General features: G+C 35.1%; 1 protein-coding gene across 9 annotated transcripts in view; it reads right to left on the bottom strand.

Annotated features, from left to right (window-relative positions):
- Nucleotides 1-19,539, bottom strand: part of LOC115451204 (ras GTPase-activating protein raskol) — a 168,385-nt gene that overhangs the window by 12,608 nt on the left and 136,238 nt on the right. For 8 of the 9 annotated variants that reach the window (XM_037444201.1, XM_037444199.1, XM_037444196.1 and 5 more), the window contains one exon: nt 819-1,044. In XM_037444201.1, coding sequence (XP_037300098.1) covers nt 819-1,044 — 226 coding nt within the window. Of the gene's footprint in view, nt 1-818; nt 1,045-5,254; nt 6,455-19,539 lie in introns of all 9 variants that reach the window. The other variant, XM_037444198.1, reaches the window with a different exon arrangement.

The raw sequence follows: 19,539 nt of genomic DNA on the forward strand, positions 1-19,539 counted from the left end.
TCGTATAACCAGATTGCCAAATGCAAATTGATAGGGGCATAATACGGAGCAGATTGAAAGACAACAATAAGAATAACCTATACTAATATTATATAGCAGAATAGTCTGTTTAAACGCGCTAATCACTGAAACTGCTAAACTGATTTTGATTTGTTTTTCACTAATTGGAAGCTATATTACTCCTAAGTGCTATAAGCTACTTTTTATTCCGGAAAATATTTATCCCGGAAAGATATTTTCACGCGGGCGAAGCTAGTAATAAATATATGTTTTCTTAAACGAGTTCTGAATCAGCCAACAATGGACTGGTTGAATAGGACGGGAAATATTATTTATTCTGATATGTGGTTATTAACAGATTATATTATAGCCTGCATTTCTCATTATATGACGCCGACACTATAATAATATGCAATAAGGAGTTAATCTAGACCGGTTATTATATTTATAAATGAACTACTGTTACCTTCACTGAATACATAAGTTATTTCACACTGAATGTTTGCCTGGTTTCTGAGTTGTTATGACTACTGACTACTGCTAGCCTTATATTAAATGACATTAATAATAATAATAATAAAATACATATTTCTAATTGTATGCAAGGATTGCTTGTATCGTAGGGATTATAACAAATGATTAACAAATTGTCAACTTATTTGTTTATATAAGATCACCCTAAATAAGATGTTTATTTGCATAAAACTTCGGGAAGCCCCTTATCATCAGACGTCATAATACTTCGCCTAGAATTATCAATAACTTAAAAGACTGTTGTGATATAAATTAAAAATATACGTATGGCCGTGCGTACGTACCTTGACGTCCTTAAGGCGTGTGTAGGCGGATGAGTGGGGACGGCCGCCAGGGCTCGCTCCCTCTCCAGCTTGGTGGCGGACTTCGTCCTCTTGAGCGGGTTGCTCCTGAATGAACGCTTTGAGAAGAAAAACGATGCCAACCGCGAAGGGCTGTGTTGCGCCTGCGCACCGGGCACCGGCGTGCTCGGCGCCGAACCACGCCGACATGCTTTCTCGTATGATGTGTCTGGAAAAATAAAACAATTATGTTAAATCTATGATTGTGTTCATTACTGAAAAAAAAGTTTTAATACTAAAACCAGATAGAAATAGGTAAAATAGATAACTCAACTAGATAGACGAATTATTTTAAATACCGCCATGTTAAAAAATTAATAAATCAAACAGACGCCGAAAACAAATTCGATTTACTCGTATCACGCGATTACAATCAATGAAATCGATTAACACGAGTGAGCGTAACGAATCGGAAATACAACACTATCGTAGTAATCGAGTGATGTCGACTAAAGTTTACCGATGCAACGAAATAACATGTCGCGAATATTGTCTCGCATATCTGCGTGGCGGAGGCACTAAATTGTAACTGATTCGACATCAACCTGGAATATGACCGTGATTGAAATAATATCAGGCTAGAATGAAACGCTTATTGTGCGGTCTCACGTTACAGTGTGTTGCGGTAATATAAAGAGTTGTATGGACGTGCGCGTACTCAGAAAAGCGACCAAATGCATCTATACTTTTATACAGGTAAAACTGAAGAGTTTGTTTGTTCGAAAGCATATATCTCAGAAACTACTAAATCGTGTTTACAATTGTTTTCACTAATAGGAAGCTACATTACTCCTGAGCATTATATGCTACTTTTATCTCGGGAAAATAAAAAGCGGAACTTTTACCCCGAAAAACCTTTTTCACGCGGGCGAAGCCGCGAACAATCGAGATTATAAATATAATGTAAGTTCAGTACCTAATTTAGGAACGAATATCAATCATTCCCAATGCATTTAATACAATAATCAGGTTTTCACGGAACATTAATTACACAACATGGTTTAGTTGTTTACCTACATTTAATTCTTTCCTTTATAATTTTAAGTTGCAGCATTCAATAAATATATAATATTATTTACATTTTATACTAGGTTAATTGAGAACATACCTTTTGCCTGTTAAAGGCTTAATTGCGGTTTGTTTTTGAGTAATATTTCCCTGAAAGGGGTGTTACAAATTTTTTCAGGAAATTCGCCATGAGGAAGAAATTATTGATTTAACAAATTTAATAATTTATATTTAAAATATTTTTAAGTTCCTAATTGTAGCATAGTTTGTTGTTTTGTTACGGTTTACAGAAGGAGCGGGGGGGGGGGGGATAGTTCTTCGTGCCAGTTGTATGAACCCACCATGTTTATGTAACGCGATATAGAATACATAGCAATAAGTGCAATATGTATGGCGCGGTTTCCGGCGGAAGTTGCGCGCACGCTGTCCGTGACCGTCGCGCGACTGCCATTTTAAAATCTTTTTTTGAAATATTAACAACAAATGAATTATAAACATGACACCATTTATTGATGATACAAGTGAAATGAATCGTTTGTTACCAAGCATTTATTTCTGGCATAGGTATGCTGTTCTAGAGCATCTTGTTACTGTTGTAGTAGGACATATACCATCCACATAGGGATATCTCAGTACCCATGTTTCTAGGTACCCATCAAAGAGAAAAAAAAATATCTCTTTTTACCACTTCATAAGTATCAACAATTTTTATAAAATGTGTTATACCACCCAAAGAGTTGTCAATAAATGTTTTTGTCATTCAGTTATATTTTTAAACATTTCTTTATTTATTCCTACATCAAGCAGACCAAGTCATCTAGTGTCACTATACAAGTCAAGAATACGCTCTACCTCGAGACTCCAAGCAATTTAATGTAAAACGCACACAATTCCGTAAAGTGTTACACTTCGCCGAGCGTCTTTAACTTGCGGGGCAAACAACTCAGTTTTCAGCTCTAAAATTATTCTAAGAAGCAATGTAACGTAAATATAATTACGGTGCATATTTACTTGTTACATAAAGGCAACATAACAGTGTCAACGACACACGGTGACACTACGTGCGAACTTCACAGATGTTCCTTCGTTCCCATTACCGTTATTGGTGCGAACTATATGCTGCATCGATGCTCTACATCGAGAGCGGTGGTTTATCGTATTAATCAAGGTAAATACTATATTATGGACATTGTTTTAGGGCATAATACGACTGCGGGGTTTGGTGACCGTCGACGACAGGAAATGCTAAAGTAGTAATGATGTTAAACCGCATCAAAACTTTTTCTCAAGTAGACTGCGTGGTGGTCTATTCCTCTATAATTAAAAATCAAAATCCGTTACCAATTACAAACTCTTTGAACCAAGAGATAGGTTTGTCGATACCGGGCAGGCATAAAGCAAGCAGTCATTCATTACAAAGTTGCAGTAGGAAAGGGCAACAAATGCTCGGAAGAGGTGAATGACACGAATAATAAAATTGCAGCGACTTACTGTATTGCAAGAATGCATTGCATATGCCTATAGACCCGAGGTATGGGCAATAAGTCACTGCATTCCGCATAATAAAATGCTTTTAAACATTTAAAAGCGGCGATGGAAAACTACGGGTTGCGAAGATTTGAAATAATAAATGCAAATAACATTCATTCTCGGCTCACATTGTCCTGATTCATAATACGACTCAAGGGAGACTGTATAATATTATGAAACCTCATAATTTCAGATTGTAGAGACTTTTATCGCACAACAAATGGCTATTACGTGTGGCTCCAAGAAATTTGAACTCTGAACCTCTCGTTCCCTATCCCACCGTTGCGCCACAAAAGTTATCAAATATTCAGTGTAGCGTTAAAACATAGCCGTTTTGTCGAACATCTTATGTAATAACACCCCGAAACGAATACGTGCGTTAATCACTCAAATAAAGTTTTTAAACTGGGTCATGTCGCGGATTGAACATATGGCGCGAGTTTTATCGATACTTCCAAATATTTCCACGGCTAAGAATAGCTATTTCATACCGACAACTCGAACAATTTCTTTATTTAGATCGTAAATTATAAATCTTCACTCAACTATGTGGCAACTTTGTTTAGAAATGTAAGCAACATAAATTAAGGCAGTGTTTGCGACGTTGCTATTCTAGTATAGGGAAACAACCTATGATTAATATGCTTTAAATCAATCGTTATCTGGTCCTATAAGTACAAACTGTCCATATAAGAGCTAGGTAAGTGAGCGAACCGATATGCGACACAATCACAATGCACATATTGATAAGGCGACGATAAACGCCCACGACGAACTACCACGCGTCGAGATAGCGGTGGCGCATTAGCAAAACATTGTTTTATTTTTTAACATGCTGACATTTAAAACGAATTGATTTAATATGATTAAGTGATGATAAGAAATCAAGTGAAATCCAACAATATTTCAAATCTGACGAACTATTTACTAAATGTATCATAAAAGATGAATATAAACTACTCCGTAAATGTATGCTTAAACAGAAGGGCTAAGTATATTGATTGGTAAACAAAGAGAACGTAATATGTCATAGTCAGCTATCGGTAAATATATGTGACATTGTTAAATTAACGTAAATACAAAACTACATAAACAAAAACCATTTTATGTTAATTATATTAAATATAATCACATCATAACACGCAACAAAATATTGTAGTAGAAAATTTTATTTTATGTGCGTGAAAGTACCCGACGTTCGCCTCTATCAGTATGCCCTGCTATTAATTTATCTACGCGCACGCGTGCCGTACGCCTATAAGTACTTACATCATAACTACTTCCCAGCACGCCATTATACTAATGGCAATAAATCACTTCGCTAAAGTCATTCATTAATAGTCCAAGTATCAAACCATTGTTTGGATAATGAGCAAGATGACTTCCACTTCTCGAAATGATAAAACGTGAGGTACGATAACACGGATCGCTTTGCATTCACTGCTTAACCCGCAATTAGTGATCATTGTCTACCATTACATACACCACAACAAGCCAGTCATCGGTTGCGCAATGTCTAAAGAAAACGCTTGGTAAGGGATCTCTAATTTCTTTGAACAGCATATAAAAGATTATGTATAACAGGTATCGTAAACGTTCCGGTATTCATAATGACGCGTCAAAACACAAACTTTCCGATTATAACATGTTATGGCCGATAGTGCTACAGACGGACACTAATTATAGGCGCCGTAACATACACGTACCCGAATATTCCATACAAAACAAGGCTAAATGGCCCGTTTATTATTACAATATAAATTATAGTATAATGATAGGTTACGCTGAAGAATAAATTTCAATTTGTTCCATAATATACAAATGAAACTATGAAACCTTACCCGAATGTACGGCGACGTCGTCGTCCACGTCGAGGTACGCTCGGCGAATACTCAGGGGACTGTTTGCGATCTGAGCATCATTCTTTTTGATGAGAGCACCGATCACTTCAGTTTCACCCCCGTTAATGTCAACAAACTTGTCATAATCCTCGGTCAAGTCTGTCACCACTGCCAATTGTTCTTCTAATCCCTCCTCTATATGCCTCGCAGTTATACTTCTAAGTAAGGAGTTACTTCGAGATAATTTTGTACTTCGCGAGCGTCGAATGAAACTCAGCCCAGACATTTTCCCTGGACTCTTGTTTGGACTATCGGGCGTGACAGTTATTCGGGGCGTTCTAAATATAGAAGTCGAACTACTACTGCCTCTAATCGGCGATGGCACATTGAGGTTTTGTGGTAATGTCTTTGATTTCTCCTTGGGAGGTGACATAAGTTTTGGAGAATCCGGAATCAAAGATAAATTCGAATCCATAATTGAAGAATTATTTCCAATATTGTTAGTAGAAGTGTTTAAATTACGCGATGAGATCGATGCACCTAGCGGTGTGTATATTCTATCGTATCGAGGCTCGCACGAAGTAGTGCTCCGTAACCTAGGCTTGGATGATCTAATGAGAGCGTTGTCAGCAACGAGCCGAGGGCTGATGAGGTCCCGCTGACACACTCTAGTCAACGCCTCACTAGAGCTTGCCGTCGATGATAGAGGCCGTCGGAAACGTCGTTCTGAACTGAATAAGCTAACCTCGCTTTCACTTTCTGTAAAGGATGAATCACCTCGAGACGGGATTTGCAATCGTCCGTTCGCTGAGGCATCCCTCCGTTTTGGTTTAGCGGTGACGTGTTCTATGTTCTTTCCAGTGATGAGCGCGTCTTTTTCTTCTGGCGTCAGCGGTAAGTAGTTGTCAAAGCTCTCGAACAGTGGCACGTAGAAGACAGAGCGCCGTCGCGGCTGGTCGTCGCTGGTGGCCGGGGCGCCGGGCGACAGCGCACTCGACATACTGCTGCGCGCTCACGCTACGGATGCACGCTGCGTTAACGCTTGTCGGCTACACTACCTTTCCGCTGCATCGCCGCATCCATTCGTCTCACTATTCCTTTCTTTAGGCACTGTTTTTTATTCACGGCATAATCAACCTTAATACGGTTCGCGCACGATTTTTCAATTTTATGTGTTGTTTTGTTAGTACATTTTTATCACTGTTGTTCACAAACATAAAATTAGCGCTTTTAGAGTATTGGAAGGTAAATTTATTTTTCAAACAAATTACTTATATTATTCGTAAGCTCTTTGATCGGTAGTTTGATGGAAATCTTAAGAATTAAGACTCGTGACACAAATTACATAAGACTACCAATATAAACTGAAGTAAATACAATACACTTATCGATCACTCATGTGAGTATCGATCGTTATAAATGTAGACTCTTGTTTTATCAAGCGGTGATAAGATTGTGTGACACCGGTAACCAATCAAGTTCACTTATGAAATAGAGTAAAATTATGACCCAATTAAAGTACAAATTATGACTATTAAAATATTATAATAACTTAACCAACAAAATGAATTCTTTCCGAGCAAAAATAAACGACTAAAATACAAAAAACAAACAGAAAAGAGCGAGGACGCATTTCTTTTCAAGGTAAACAAACCGTAAGAAAGATAACGCTGTTGCATTATGATTGCGAGATAGAGGATTTATCTGCTTGCGTAAACATCAAAGGTTTTTAAATCCCTCTCACTTTACAAGATAGTCGAGAATCTTTTATCATTTGAATAAAACCTAGAATACGCGGATAACTTACATAACACCAACATATAGCACATAGACATAATAAATTGTATCATAACCGGACATATTCCTTGACCGCGTTGACTGACAACATAATATGTGAATTAACCCTCATGATCTACATGATAAAGAGAGATAATAAAATATAACAACTCTAGCAAATGATGAACAAAAAGTAATACTAACATATTGTGTGAGGAATGGCGTGTTGTCCAGTCGTGAATATATTCAGAGACTGGCGAGCTCGTTATTTGTATGTAGGCGTAAATACCACAATTAGTTAGCGAATCAGTTAATTTAATTAACTCGTGCGTGCGTCCTGAACATTCGGGAATAAAAAATGAACATATAGTAGAACTGCGCCCGTCAAAAACGCAAATAAAACTTATAATAAACAAAGCGAATAAATGATATAATAATTAATAATAAAACATTTGCGGTTACATACGGTATGTGCATTAATGTGGATTTTACCTTTTTCATCGCGCTTGGGATAAAACCTGGACAAAACGCAGATTGTACTTTTCCGCGAATACAATGAGTCGTCATCCTGATAGAGCGTTCTACATAAAGGATTTTTATAGGAAAAACATGATTTTAACTAAATAAATGCAACTTGTAAATATTGAGTGCGATAAATAGAAGGGAAAATTGCGAACAATAATATTATAGCTCCTGTATAATACAACAACCCAACGCATGGTACAAAGATATTTTAACACTGCACTAGGTTCGACGTACTTAATTCAAAGAAACGCCAAATCACCGGACGTAGCGGTGCAGAAGCGAGCCTGGAGATGTTAACTCGCAATCGAGATCGAGTGTACGACGAATCAGAACCTAGCGGAACGAATGTGGTCAAATGGTGAATTACGGAGTTTCAAACAAAAATTGTAATGCGTGTGGTACATTAACAAAGTCACGGTTAATACATGAAGAAATATTAGCAAATACTTTTGCCATGTTTTAATGTTTATTAGAATTTATAACAATAATATGACACTAAGTCACAGTAAAATTCATCACTCAATGAAGCGCTTTAAAGCTAACAATACTCGATAAAAACTAATGATGAATATATCTTATCTAATAAACCTCTGGTAATTTATTTTGTTAAATTCGTGCATCAAAAAGCAAATCATTTCGTCCGTTACCATATAAAAGGTAGTAAAAGATTTCTCGGAAGCTTATTAGAATGAACGAGTTCTTCGAGCACTTGCAGTAACTACTGAGGAACAACTATTAAGTTAAGTAAAATATATATTATCTTAAAGTTTAAATTATAGTCTCAACACGAAGCGCAAAGATCTGAAGAAAATAACAAAATCCGCCTCATTCGGTAAGAAAACAGTTTACGAGTAAATCTTAACTTTACCGCCTATACTAATTTTGTAGAGTTCTTGGGCTTTGCACCAAATTAGATTTTGATCCTAAGCAAATATTGGGCCTCCCCCAAACAGTGTATTTGTAGATAGAGGCTTAATAAACCCAAGCGCGTCCACAATAACTTTACTCAGATGTCAAACTTGGGTACTTCATTATGTTATGTTTAGGCACGCGTATTTTTTAAACAATAATGATATTATACATGTATAGAAAATGTTCGATAGATTATTATAATTATATTTCAACGATAAAAAGTAAATTAAAATGATAGTTTACCATTATCATTATAATTGTAAACCGCGGTCTGAGCAACCGGCTCTATTTATGCAAATTGGTGTTTAATTACTTCATTCAATAAATATAAGTAAGCATTAAAATATATCATTGATATGGTACAGAATTCAATGTATAAAATTACATAAATCGAACTTAAATTTTCTTCAAGAAAATCATTATTTTCATTATTTTATAATTATTCATCAATTAAATATTTTATAATTATGGGCATAATAATAAATTTGTACCAATCATTGTCATATTTGACACTATTTTTTTACCACATAAGCCCGAGCGCAGACGAAATATATCTAATATAAACTTCTAATATTCAACGACAAATTTCTAAGAATAATCAGATAACCGACCGGTACTAGGTTACTCGGTTCAACAACGCATCGCTAGCAAAAAGTAAGCGTAAAGTGAGCTGGATGTAAGCTGCAGTGGTGAGTGGCGCGACTAACACGTGTGCTGACAATCATGATTCAAGGCAAATGCGGCGCGGGCGCAATGGGCGCGGGCGTGCGCAGGCGCAACTCACATCTCGCTCTATGACTGCGCATGGGTCTTTCAACTCGCCATTATGTGTGATGACCAACGTGCTCGAGGACATTAAGTATATGCGATTTATCTTACACTAACTTCTACCATGAGTCCGTCTGCTTCAAAACCTTTTCTGGCTAGAAATTTTTGTCAAGGAAAGTCTTATCAAAACACTTTAGCCGTTTCAGAGATTAGTCTACATAGTAAAATTGACAAAAAAATTAACGTATCATGTTTATCTTCAAGAATTCAATTCAAGAATAAGTCTAAATTTCTAAATCATAGATTAGAAAAAAATATTTATTTATATAAAATATCTGACACAACCATAGACCGTTTAACCGATAAAATTTTGTAAACTATGGTTTCTTTATCCTTGAACTGATATTTTTATACGGATGAATTATCTTTTATTACAAACTTTGCATCCTAAAGTCAACCTTAATAACATACAACTTCCTGTAAACCACTTATCTAGAGATCGTCAGCATCATCAACAAAAAATATCAAAACAAAACACGCTCATCCCAACCCGGCTCATTACGCGCGGTTAGCACCGAGTGTGAAATATTGAGACCGAAATAAAACAGCACAATGTGGTGACCGAGGGCAAAAGGATATAATATTTTCTCACGGAACTCTCTCGGTTCAACATGGAATTATTTACGCAATTTACTCGTCGAGTTTGTATGATGGAATAACAAATATCGTGCGTTATCCCTTCTATGCTCGATCATTATAATTTATGCCGAGCAAAGGGGAACATTTATTTTCGCTGCAAAGTTAGTTTGAATTAGACACAACATGGTATGATGTTAGAAGCTAACTTCGTAAGTTTGTTAGTATAAACAAAACTGTTTGTAGTTGCATCAGTTTATTTGTGCTGTTAATCTAGGATAAACAGTAATTATTAATAATTTATGTATTGTATAATCTTCGAATACAATCACTCCAACCTCGAATGCACTCCAATTATAAATATTGCATAGAAGGTTAAATGCTAAAGTACTGTTGTGTCTTTTTCCATATATTCAATTATAATTCAATGTATGAATCACTTAACCATTACATAATTATGAGGCATATTCAATTCAATACGAGTTTCTAGAAAATGATAGTTGTGTTTAAGTTAATATTAGTTCAGAACATTGAAGAAATGCAGTTGAACTAATGTTGATCCATTAATCACTAAATGCAACAAATAAACAATATTATCAATCCAAATACTTCTTTTGTTACGCAAGATTATAAACCTAATATTAACAACATTTCTCGTTAATAAACATATTTAACGGTTCTAAGTAGTTTTAAAAATGAAAGAATAAGCAAGTGGTAGAAGTGACCATGTACAATTGGCTCACAACTAAGTAGACTAACCGAAAACGGCATTATTTTAAGAACAATATCGAACTTAAGTGTTTAGCCGACGGAGCCGTGAGCAAATAACGACTCATAATCGTCTGACAATGATCAAAGTCGAGCAAACTAAAACTGTTGCGAAAGTTCCTCAGCGCTTTCGCAAGTAATTCCGACCGCGTGCCTGCCGAATGCAACAAATAACATAAAACCACTAACCGTTGAGATTGTGTAATCCAAATTAACTTAATCTAACACTTTATTAACGTGTGTATCTATTCACTTTAAAAAATATATTTATTTTGTTTTACAGCGGTCAGAACAAACGTAAATGAGTAATGCAGACTGACCGCTAATATAATTTGCCATCTAAACCGCGATGAGTCAGCGCGAATTCTACTACGGACTAACCCTATTAAACAATTTTCGATATAAATTCTTAAATCATTGTTTATATTTAAAATATGATGCGTAAAGTTCCTACAACCAAAAGTAGTGATGGAGAGACAAAATATCATACTTGATGGTTCTGTGCGGCTCCGAATCACAGCTGGCCGTCAGATTGTAACCGCTATGTGGTCGATCTCAATATGAGGTTACAACCTACATACGTCACTAACAGAATATACATTCAAAAGTAACCCTTGAGAACTATGAGACCACACTTGGTGCTCTATTTTCAAGAATTTCATAAACCATAGCGCCCATTCCCACACTGCAGTTAACACCGTTAATATTGTTTACAAATCCAAGGCTTATGATGTAAAACCTCGCAAAAAGGTCAATAAAATAGATCGTAACAATTTCCTTCAAACTTTATCCAGTAGCCATCATTAGCGTGAACGCCCACGATGCTTATTATTCATGCTAATGATTTTGTTCTGACTTAATTCTACAAATTTGTTTACGAGTGAATTCAAAGAAAAATATTTTTCTTTCTTGATTTATGTATTGACAATTATTTATTTTGTTTCTAAGTGTGATATTATTATGTAGTTACAAAAGATATTATATTACATTTATCGTTACCATTTAAGTAACATCAATTTATAAACAGCTTTTAGAAAGCTTGACTTGAAGCTAATATTTTAATAATTTATAACAGAAGGTTAATTAACTATGGATGGAAGGATCGCAAATGGATCGCCGAGTAATCGATGACCAGATCCGACTCTAAACACCCACATTTCTAGACAAATCATGTACGCTTTGCCAAACTTGGCCGTATGGATCGGGGGAGAAAAACAAATATGAGCAAATTCGGCGATCTAACTTAAGCCTTGCAATTTAAATCCATGGATTTTTTACTGATAAATTTATTTCTTTAATTATGGAATAATCACTGGTCATCTTGAATGGAAATCAATGTCCTTGCAATCAAGCTTTTATCGTTGTAATTAATAACAGCACAACATGTTTTCATGGCTGTGATTCATATAGGTGTAACCGCAGTTTAGGTTAATTAGTAAACTGATAATGTAGTTGTTTTCAATGTTATATGATGTGAGTTATTTTGAACATTTATCCCTTTTCATTACACAAATTAATTGATGAATTGTATTCAATTACCTTTAATAAAGCAACTTATAATCATTGTCTACAAAGGCCAATTAAAAGAGTATTTGAAATTTTAAAAAACACATTCCAGTACCTATACCAGTGGCAAAAGGTAATATGTTCCTAAAGGGAACCCGACACAATATATAAGGTACTAGTATGCTGCAATGCGGTCTACAAATCGTTTTAATGATAATTAGATGCTACAGAAATTCTATATTAATGGAAGCCGACAGGTATCGGGTTATACATATAGACTCTTCGCTACTAACCTATGCATTTATAATGTTCAAAACAATCATACAACAATAGCATTTATCCAAGACACCTCGGTTTAGAGCCAACAAATGTCTATAGTTTTCACCTCGTATAATAAAAGCCCGAGTAACGACACAAACTAGACTCGCGTATCTCCCAGAAGTGCCATTAAACAAGTTGCTTCCACTTTAGCACTCGTAATAACATCTTAAAAGCTCTAGCCATTCGCGGTGTCTTTAAAACCACCTTAAAATAGCACTAACAAATTCCTGTTGAAATTATTGTTAACACAATTGTTTCAGAAACTCTTTTATAAATTCTGTTTCATTTTAAAATACCGTAATACGAACACAAGTTTCTAATAAATTATAATTATGATTTGGCCGCATTATCAATCATTGTTTTGTATTTAAACAAAATAACAGCTAATATGAATTGAAATCAAAAAAGGAATGGAGATAAATTGTACCAACTTTCAAATAGGTTTATTGAGACAGCATTGAGATGTAGTGGTGCTTTAACTTCCTCGGAACAACCGGACGGGCGGGATGCGGCCAGCACACGTACAGGTTTGTCGACCGACCGTGTGCTTCGGTCAATGTTACGTATGTATGCCGGGGCTTGTTTCGAGAAGTTGATGTAATTGATGTTAATTCTAATATGGAGGTATGTGTTTCGAGTGTGCCTGGGCATTTATTTTTTCTACAATAATAGTCAACAATCAAATCGATATTAATAATCATGCACGTATTTCATTACGTGTTGCATCATCTACTTATATTTAAGAATGCTTCTATCCAAAAAAACAACAATTAAATCAGTCAGTGTACTAATAAATTGGTAGCAAAAGTTTAATAAAACTGACATGGAGTTAAACAAATATATCCAACTGATTGATGCTAAATTAATATTCAACATTATTTATGTATATTTATGCACAATTGCTCATATAATTTAGAAATTATAAGAGTAATGATCACTAACATTTATGATGCAACTCTAAACATAACATGAAATTTCTTCAGTGGCAAGAAATCACAAACCTGGATATTTCGAAATTACTTTATATTATATATACTTTATATATATATATATATATATATATATATATATATATATATATATATATATTATAAGTTCTAAATTAAGCGTTTGGAGAAAATGCGCAGAAAAAAATCAACACCAAGCATTTATATTATCAATTAAACAGGGATTTTGCAGCAATCCAAGATTATAAAGCAAAAAATGAGCTGAAATTTATTTTAATATAAAAATACACATCTGTTATCAAAGGACAACATGGGAACATCGAATACAACATAACATAATTGCGCTCATTTCCTGTGATAAAAATTCCACATAATTTTAGCTCACGCGATTTTTTAATATATTTTATATTTTATACCTATTTAGTGTCCTTCAATGTCAGAAAAATAACAAAAAAATATTCCATACAATTTAGGCTTAAATATCGTTTTGCATGCGGAACTTTTATATTTTCGACATATAATGAAAAGCTCCCGAGCTTTTATTCGTGCCTAATGTGTTCCCTTGATTGTAATCACATTATTCAAGCATGTAAAATATAAACTTAAGTTTAAAATGGAGACAAAAAGATACGAAGATGAGTACTTAAAATTAAATAGTTGCGAACACAATCTCCCACACAAGATATACATAAACATTTTGATATTGCGTTAATAAATTAAACCATATACTCGTCTTTTTTAAAACAACAGTTTATCATAATTTATTCTAACCATAGACGTAAAATAAAAAGTTTATTCTTCCAACGAAATAAAAAGTAATTTTATGATATACCTCAGGGCCATTACTCCTACACAAAAAGAGTTTGTCGGAGCGCCAACATCATACTTTCAGTTAGAAAGAAGCTTACACACCATATTCGAACTGAACTACAAAATGATTAAAAAATCGTAAAACTAAAAACCTGATTTATTGGAAAAAAAATGTTATCCGTGAATGATTTTTGGCACAATGTTAGAAGAGGTAAAGATGACTATGTGGTTTAATTTAGTAACGCAATGTAAAAATAACCCTGTAGGTACAGGATTTATAAATATAGTATCTTCTATTGAATAGACGAACAGGATATTATAGTGTGAACCGATTAGAAACCGTTCGTTGTATCAGGAAGTGTGGCGAATGTCCGTTAACTAACTCCAGAGTGATTGGAAGTGTGAAAAACTTAGTCATGCTACCTGCATTGAGCGCAAGGTGTTTGCAATCAATTACATAAAGGAGTTTATAAATTGCAGGTGACGATAAATTACGACGCCAAATTTAAATATTCCAAGTTCTTTGTTGCCAACAAAACGGTCACTTCGTAACTTGTATCGAGTTATACAAATATTAATTACTTTTAAATTAATTTTACTAGCTACTTGGCTCAAAGTGTGTTTGTTCAAAATGTTAATTTTAATATTCTTTCATAAGTCATGGTGTAATCTCAAGAAATACGCCAGGTACATCAGACTAATGATGATTAGTGACCTATTAAATACTGTTACCTCGATCGACACAGAAATATGTAACTTGATTACACAAATTCATCATGACTATTACTCGCAAACTATTAACGCAAGCTCGTAATATTTTATAATGATTTCTTAGATTTATGTAAATGTTAGGCATTGAAATAAAACTATTGATTATATAAGTCCCCTCCGTAACGATAAAGGCTACAAAGTCTTCGAAAAGTTGGAAGAAAATTATAAGATAAAATCCAGAAAATAGTTTTATTTCAATGTCGTAATATTTTATTCAATCGATTTGACCGCAAATTCACCTAACATTGAGCCAACTGAGCCAACACGGTTACTTTGGAGTGCAATGTTCCGGAAGCAGGTCGCTTAACAAATATGAAGGAATACGTTCTGTGTCATCACACCCCCGGGATATAGGGCAGGCGAGAGGTCAAGATAAAAGCTCTTAGTTACCGAGGCGCAACTCCCGCATGCAAGACAACGAAATGGGGACAACAACACCGCTGCTAAGTGTTTAAACAAAAAGGAAACCTTACTTTGGGAGTTGTTAGCAACGCATTTTAAAATAAACGGGCTCCTTGAAAGGAAACAAAGATATTATACATGGGAGTTCAAATTCTAGTAAAGTTCAAAGGTGACAATCGTGAACGAAGTCAAAATGATACTGACAAAGCAATGTGAGTAGTGAAACGTGTTTGGGAGGCGGCGCCGCGGGTGCGTTGTGCAATAACGATTTTATACGCCACCATAATCTGTGTTTTGAAACAGAAAGGCGTAGAGGTAAATATTTACGTTCATATCCAGTGATTCCACCGTACTTTGACGAGGATGCATCACACCATCACGTCTAAAAATAAAATATTGTTGCGTTAAAAATTGAGATTGTTAGGAAGGATGTGAACGACGTTAATCAAGCTGCTCATCCGGTAAAAAAATATACAATTATCTCCGTGATGTCGAAGGTAAATAAAGTACTACGATGCAGCGCATCAGCGTACATTTTAATAATAAAAAGCGAATAATAAGATGCATACTTGCATCTCACAGGTTCAATAAAAATATAATACGAACTAGAAAACTGATATAAGATGCAGTCGATCTATGTTTAGTACCTGATCGTGACGAGGCTCGGCTCTTAGCTCCGATAGCCCAATACGTTCACTGAAAGAAGGTCACGACCAGACTGGCCGACGACAGTTTATCTATTCACCGATTTAAATGCTACCTTAAAGGTATAACAGCGCAAAAGGTCAATATCACCACACGAGACTTACAAACACACATTCTCGCATTACGAAATAACTGATACAAACCAGTTTTGTCAAAATATTTGTATTTGTAAACATGAAATCGAATGTCTCGAGAGACGAGATTTTTGATAAGGTATTATGTGTGTGGTCTCTATCAGACACGGACATTCGATGTTTATATATTAATTTCTTGGACCGCAATATACGTTATAAAGTCCGTGCCTTTCTCTTTTTGAGAATGACAATAAAATTATACTTAAGATATATAAATATTGGTATTATAAGTGCGGCGCAAATTCCAGATTTATTATTAATTTAATTATTTCGGCAATTATGTCGGTAGAGTTGGTATATGTATGACGAAATTTCAAAACAAATCATTGCGTATCGGCAATCGACATTGTATTTTTATTTTTTGCGATATTGGTTGCTAATTGTTATGGACATTTAGCATTACAAGAACTTACTTTCAGAGGTCATGACGGGTAAAAATCTTTTTTAACACTCGTTTTATGCGATACTGAGATGTTTTTTTTTTTGTTCTGCTTTGGCTTACCTATTCCCAACACAGTTGACACGCCACTGATTATATACAGTAATTTTATTCTCCAAGTTAACATTATGTTCATAATATCGAGATTCTTATTTATGTTCTTGTTTATCATCACGGAATACGTCACTTTTAAACACAGTACAAGTCTGGAATAATTATAAAATATTCATAACAATCCACTCGGTGCGGTCCGCAAAAAAAAACCAAATGGTCGAAACACAGTTCCGGCTGAGTGTAATAACGCATGTTTGCAGCAGAGTTCAAAATGAATCAACTTAATTTTTAAAATTACGAACACGACGACGATGCGCATGATTCACACACCATCGATGCAGGAATAAAAAAGGCTAATGATATACAAACGATGATGAATTGTGGATTACTATGGTCCGTGCTCAGTACATAATCCCCTACAATTAAATTTAATTAAATTGTGAATTGGAAGGATGCAAAAGGCAATCTTGTTATTAAAAAATTTTTACCTCCTGTAGAACATCATCTACGGTCAGATGTTTGAGATGAAACTTAAAAAAAATCTTTACAATGCATTAAATTCGGGCCCACGTGCCACCTGCCGGCACAAGACATTTAGAAAAAAATCTGTAGTGAATGGTGCAAATGGTGTAGAACAGGTGCTGTTTGAAAAAGTAAGTTCGTGTAATCTTAAAGGCGAATTCTAAACTTTACACAATCTCATAATAAAGATTATAAACGGTGAAAGTTGTCATTTTACTTGAAAGCATTTGGATTGTACAGAACAAAGTGATTAAAGTATTACCAGAATTACCCACAGCTGAGACTTTTCGTCGGTATTGTTGTATCACGCGTTGTCTAATGAGTGGATTTCGATTCGTGTCGCTGCACACGTCTTTCTAACAATCTAACGATTACTACGTTTCACAGTTTAATCGAGCGTAAAACAGGCATAATGACCAATTTCTTGAACAAATAAGGTGATGCTTGTTTGTTTGATTGTTTATTCCAATATCTTGTGCTAACAATTTTATAATAACATCCTTGTTTGTAGCTATTTAGTTGTTTAAAGTTCTTTAATGGTTATCTTTGTTGACTATTTTTGATTATTGAATAAAAGGAACAACTGCACAAATATTATATTACGTAATTTGTCCAAATACAAAGAAAAATTTAATAATAAAATATTGTTAGTAAATATTTTACTAACCAATTCGCAAAACCAATGACTCTACATTTTTTATATTTTTGTGTTAGTATATGAATCCAATACTTTACATACCAATACGAATAAATAATGAGAAATTCCAATCAAATCACAGATTCGAACGGAAGTAAGAGCAATTCAACCAGATAGACAATCATAGCTCAGTTTAATAGTAAAAAAAACTAAAGAAAAGCGAATTCAAATCACCTGCTTAGTATGTAAAACGACACCTGCACGACGGCAGATGGCGAACGAACAAAAAAAGACAACCGTCCCCTTGTCCGGGCGGGAATCGAAGCCTACCACGAATCGCACTCACCCGCATGCGTAAAAGTTTAGAACGGCTTTCGAATTCAGACGTCCAATTAGGCGTATTTTATATTTTGTACTTTAATCCATGCATCATCCATGTTTGCTTTAATAGATGATCAGTGATCATCAATTCAATCATTAATCAGTGGCACAGCAAATTTCCAAAGAGCCTTAACACATCCAACTCTTGTAACGAGCCCAATTTGACTTAAAGCTGAGTAATAAATTTGAACGCGAACACCGTGCGTCTTCCGCGAGTTTCCTTCGCTCGCAAATTTTAATGACGCTGAAAGTTCGTTACCCCGCAAAGGGTTTTCGAATGTGTTACGTAAACGAGAAAGAGTCGAGACGAAGCGAGACGCGCATGAATCGAACGTGGTCCGGTTACGATACGCCGGCGGCACCAGCCTGGAATGTGACCCAGACCCCGATGGAACCGAACCGGTGACTCATACGAGCGCACTTTTTTTCAACAACAGTTCGCCGACAACGGCCCTGGCTTTTAGAAAGTCTACACACAGCGTGGGTGCATAGGCAAACGGGATTACACGGCGCCTACGCGCTTTTTTTACGTTTCAGTCAGACATCCTACGTTGAAATTATATTATTCAGCAAAACTATTTTCAAGTTTCAAGATAAAATAATTTTATACCCGCGATGAATAAAAATACGATAAACGCTCAAGACTTATAAACTTGTTGAAACATCGCAAACTACTTTCGACGTTACAGAAGCGCTGCCGACAAAACTTTGTTTTCGCATTTCTATTGAAATCTTTGTTATCTCGGGAGGCATTAAGAGATCTTTTAAAACGGGAAACTGCGAACTCGCTAAGCGGATTACTTCACAAAGAAGACGATCCGATAGCAAAGATTTGGATTTATTAGCCCAATGATAAATTTAAGCGTTCCCTACGCATTTCACGTTTTCAAATAGATTTTAATACCTACATTATATTAAATCTTCAAAATGTTATGTTATTTTGGATTAATCAACATAAGAACTTGAGTTAATTATACATCAATGTTAGAGATCACGTATAATTACATATCACGCATAAACGAAGTAGATTCATTAGAAAAATGTATGTAAAAAACAGTCATAAAAAATTATTATATACATTTTAATAACAACGGTATCACTAAAACAAAACACTACCATTAAAAACTCGAAAACCTTGTTTGAAAGCCGAGCTTTAAACTCACTGAGAACGGTCTTAATAATACACATACAAAAGATATGCACTCTTGATACGGAACTCTAGATCTTTCATGTCCTGGCTATCTGCATGTTTTATTCATGCAACCCACAAA

The sequence above is a fragment of the Manduca sexta genome, chromosome 28 (assembly GCF_014839805.1).
Source record: "Manduca sexta isolate Smith_Timp_Sample1 chromosome 28, JHU_Msex_v1.0, whole genome shotgun sequence".
Classification (NCBI taxonomy): Eukaryota; Metazoa; Arthropoda; class Insecta; order Lepidoptera; family Sphingidae; genus Manduca; species Manduca sexta.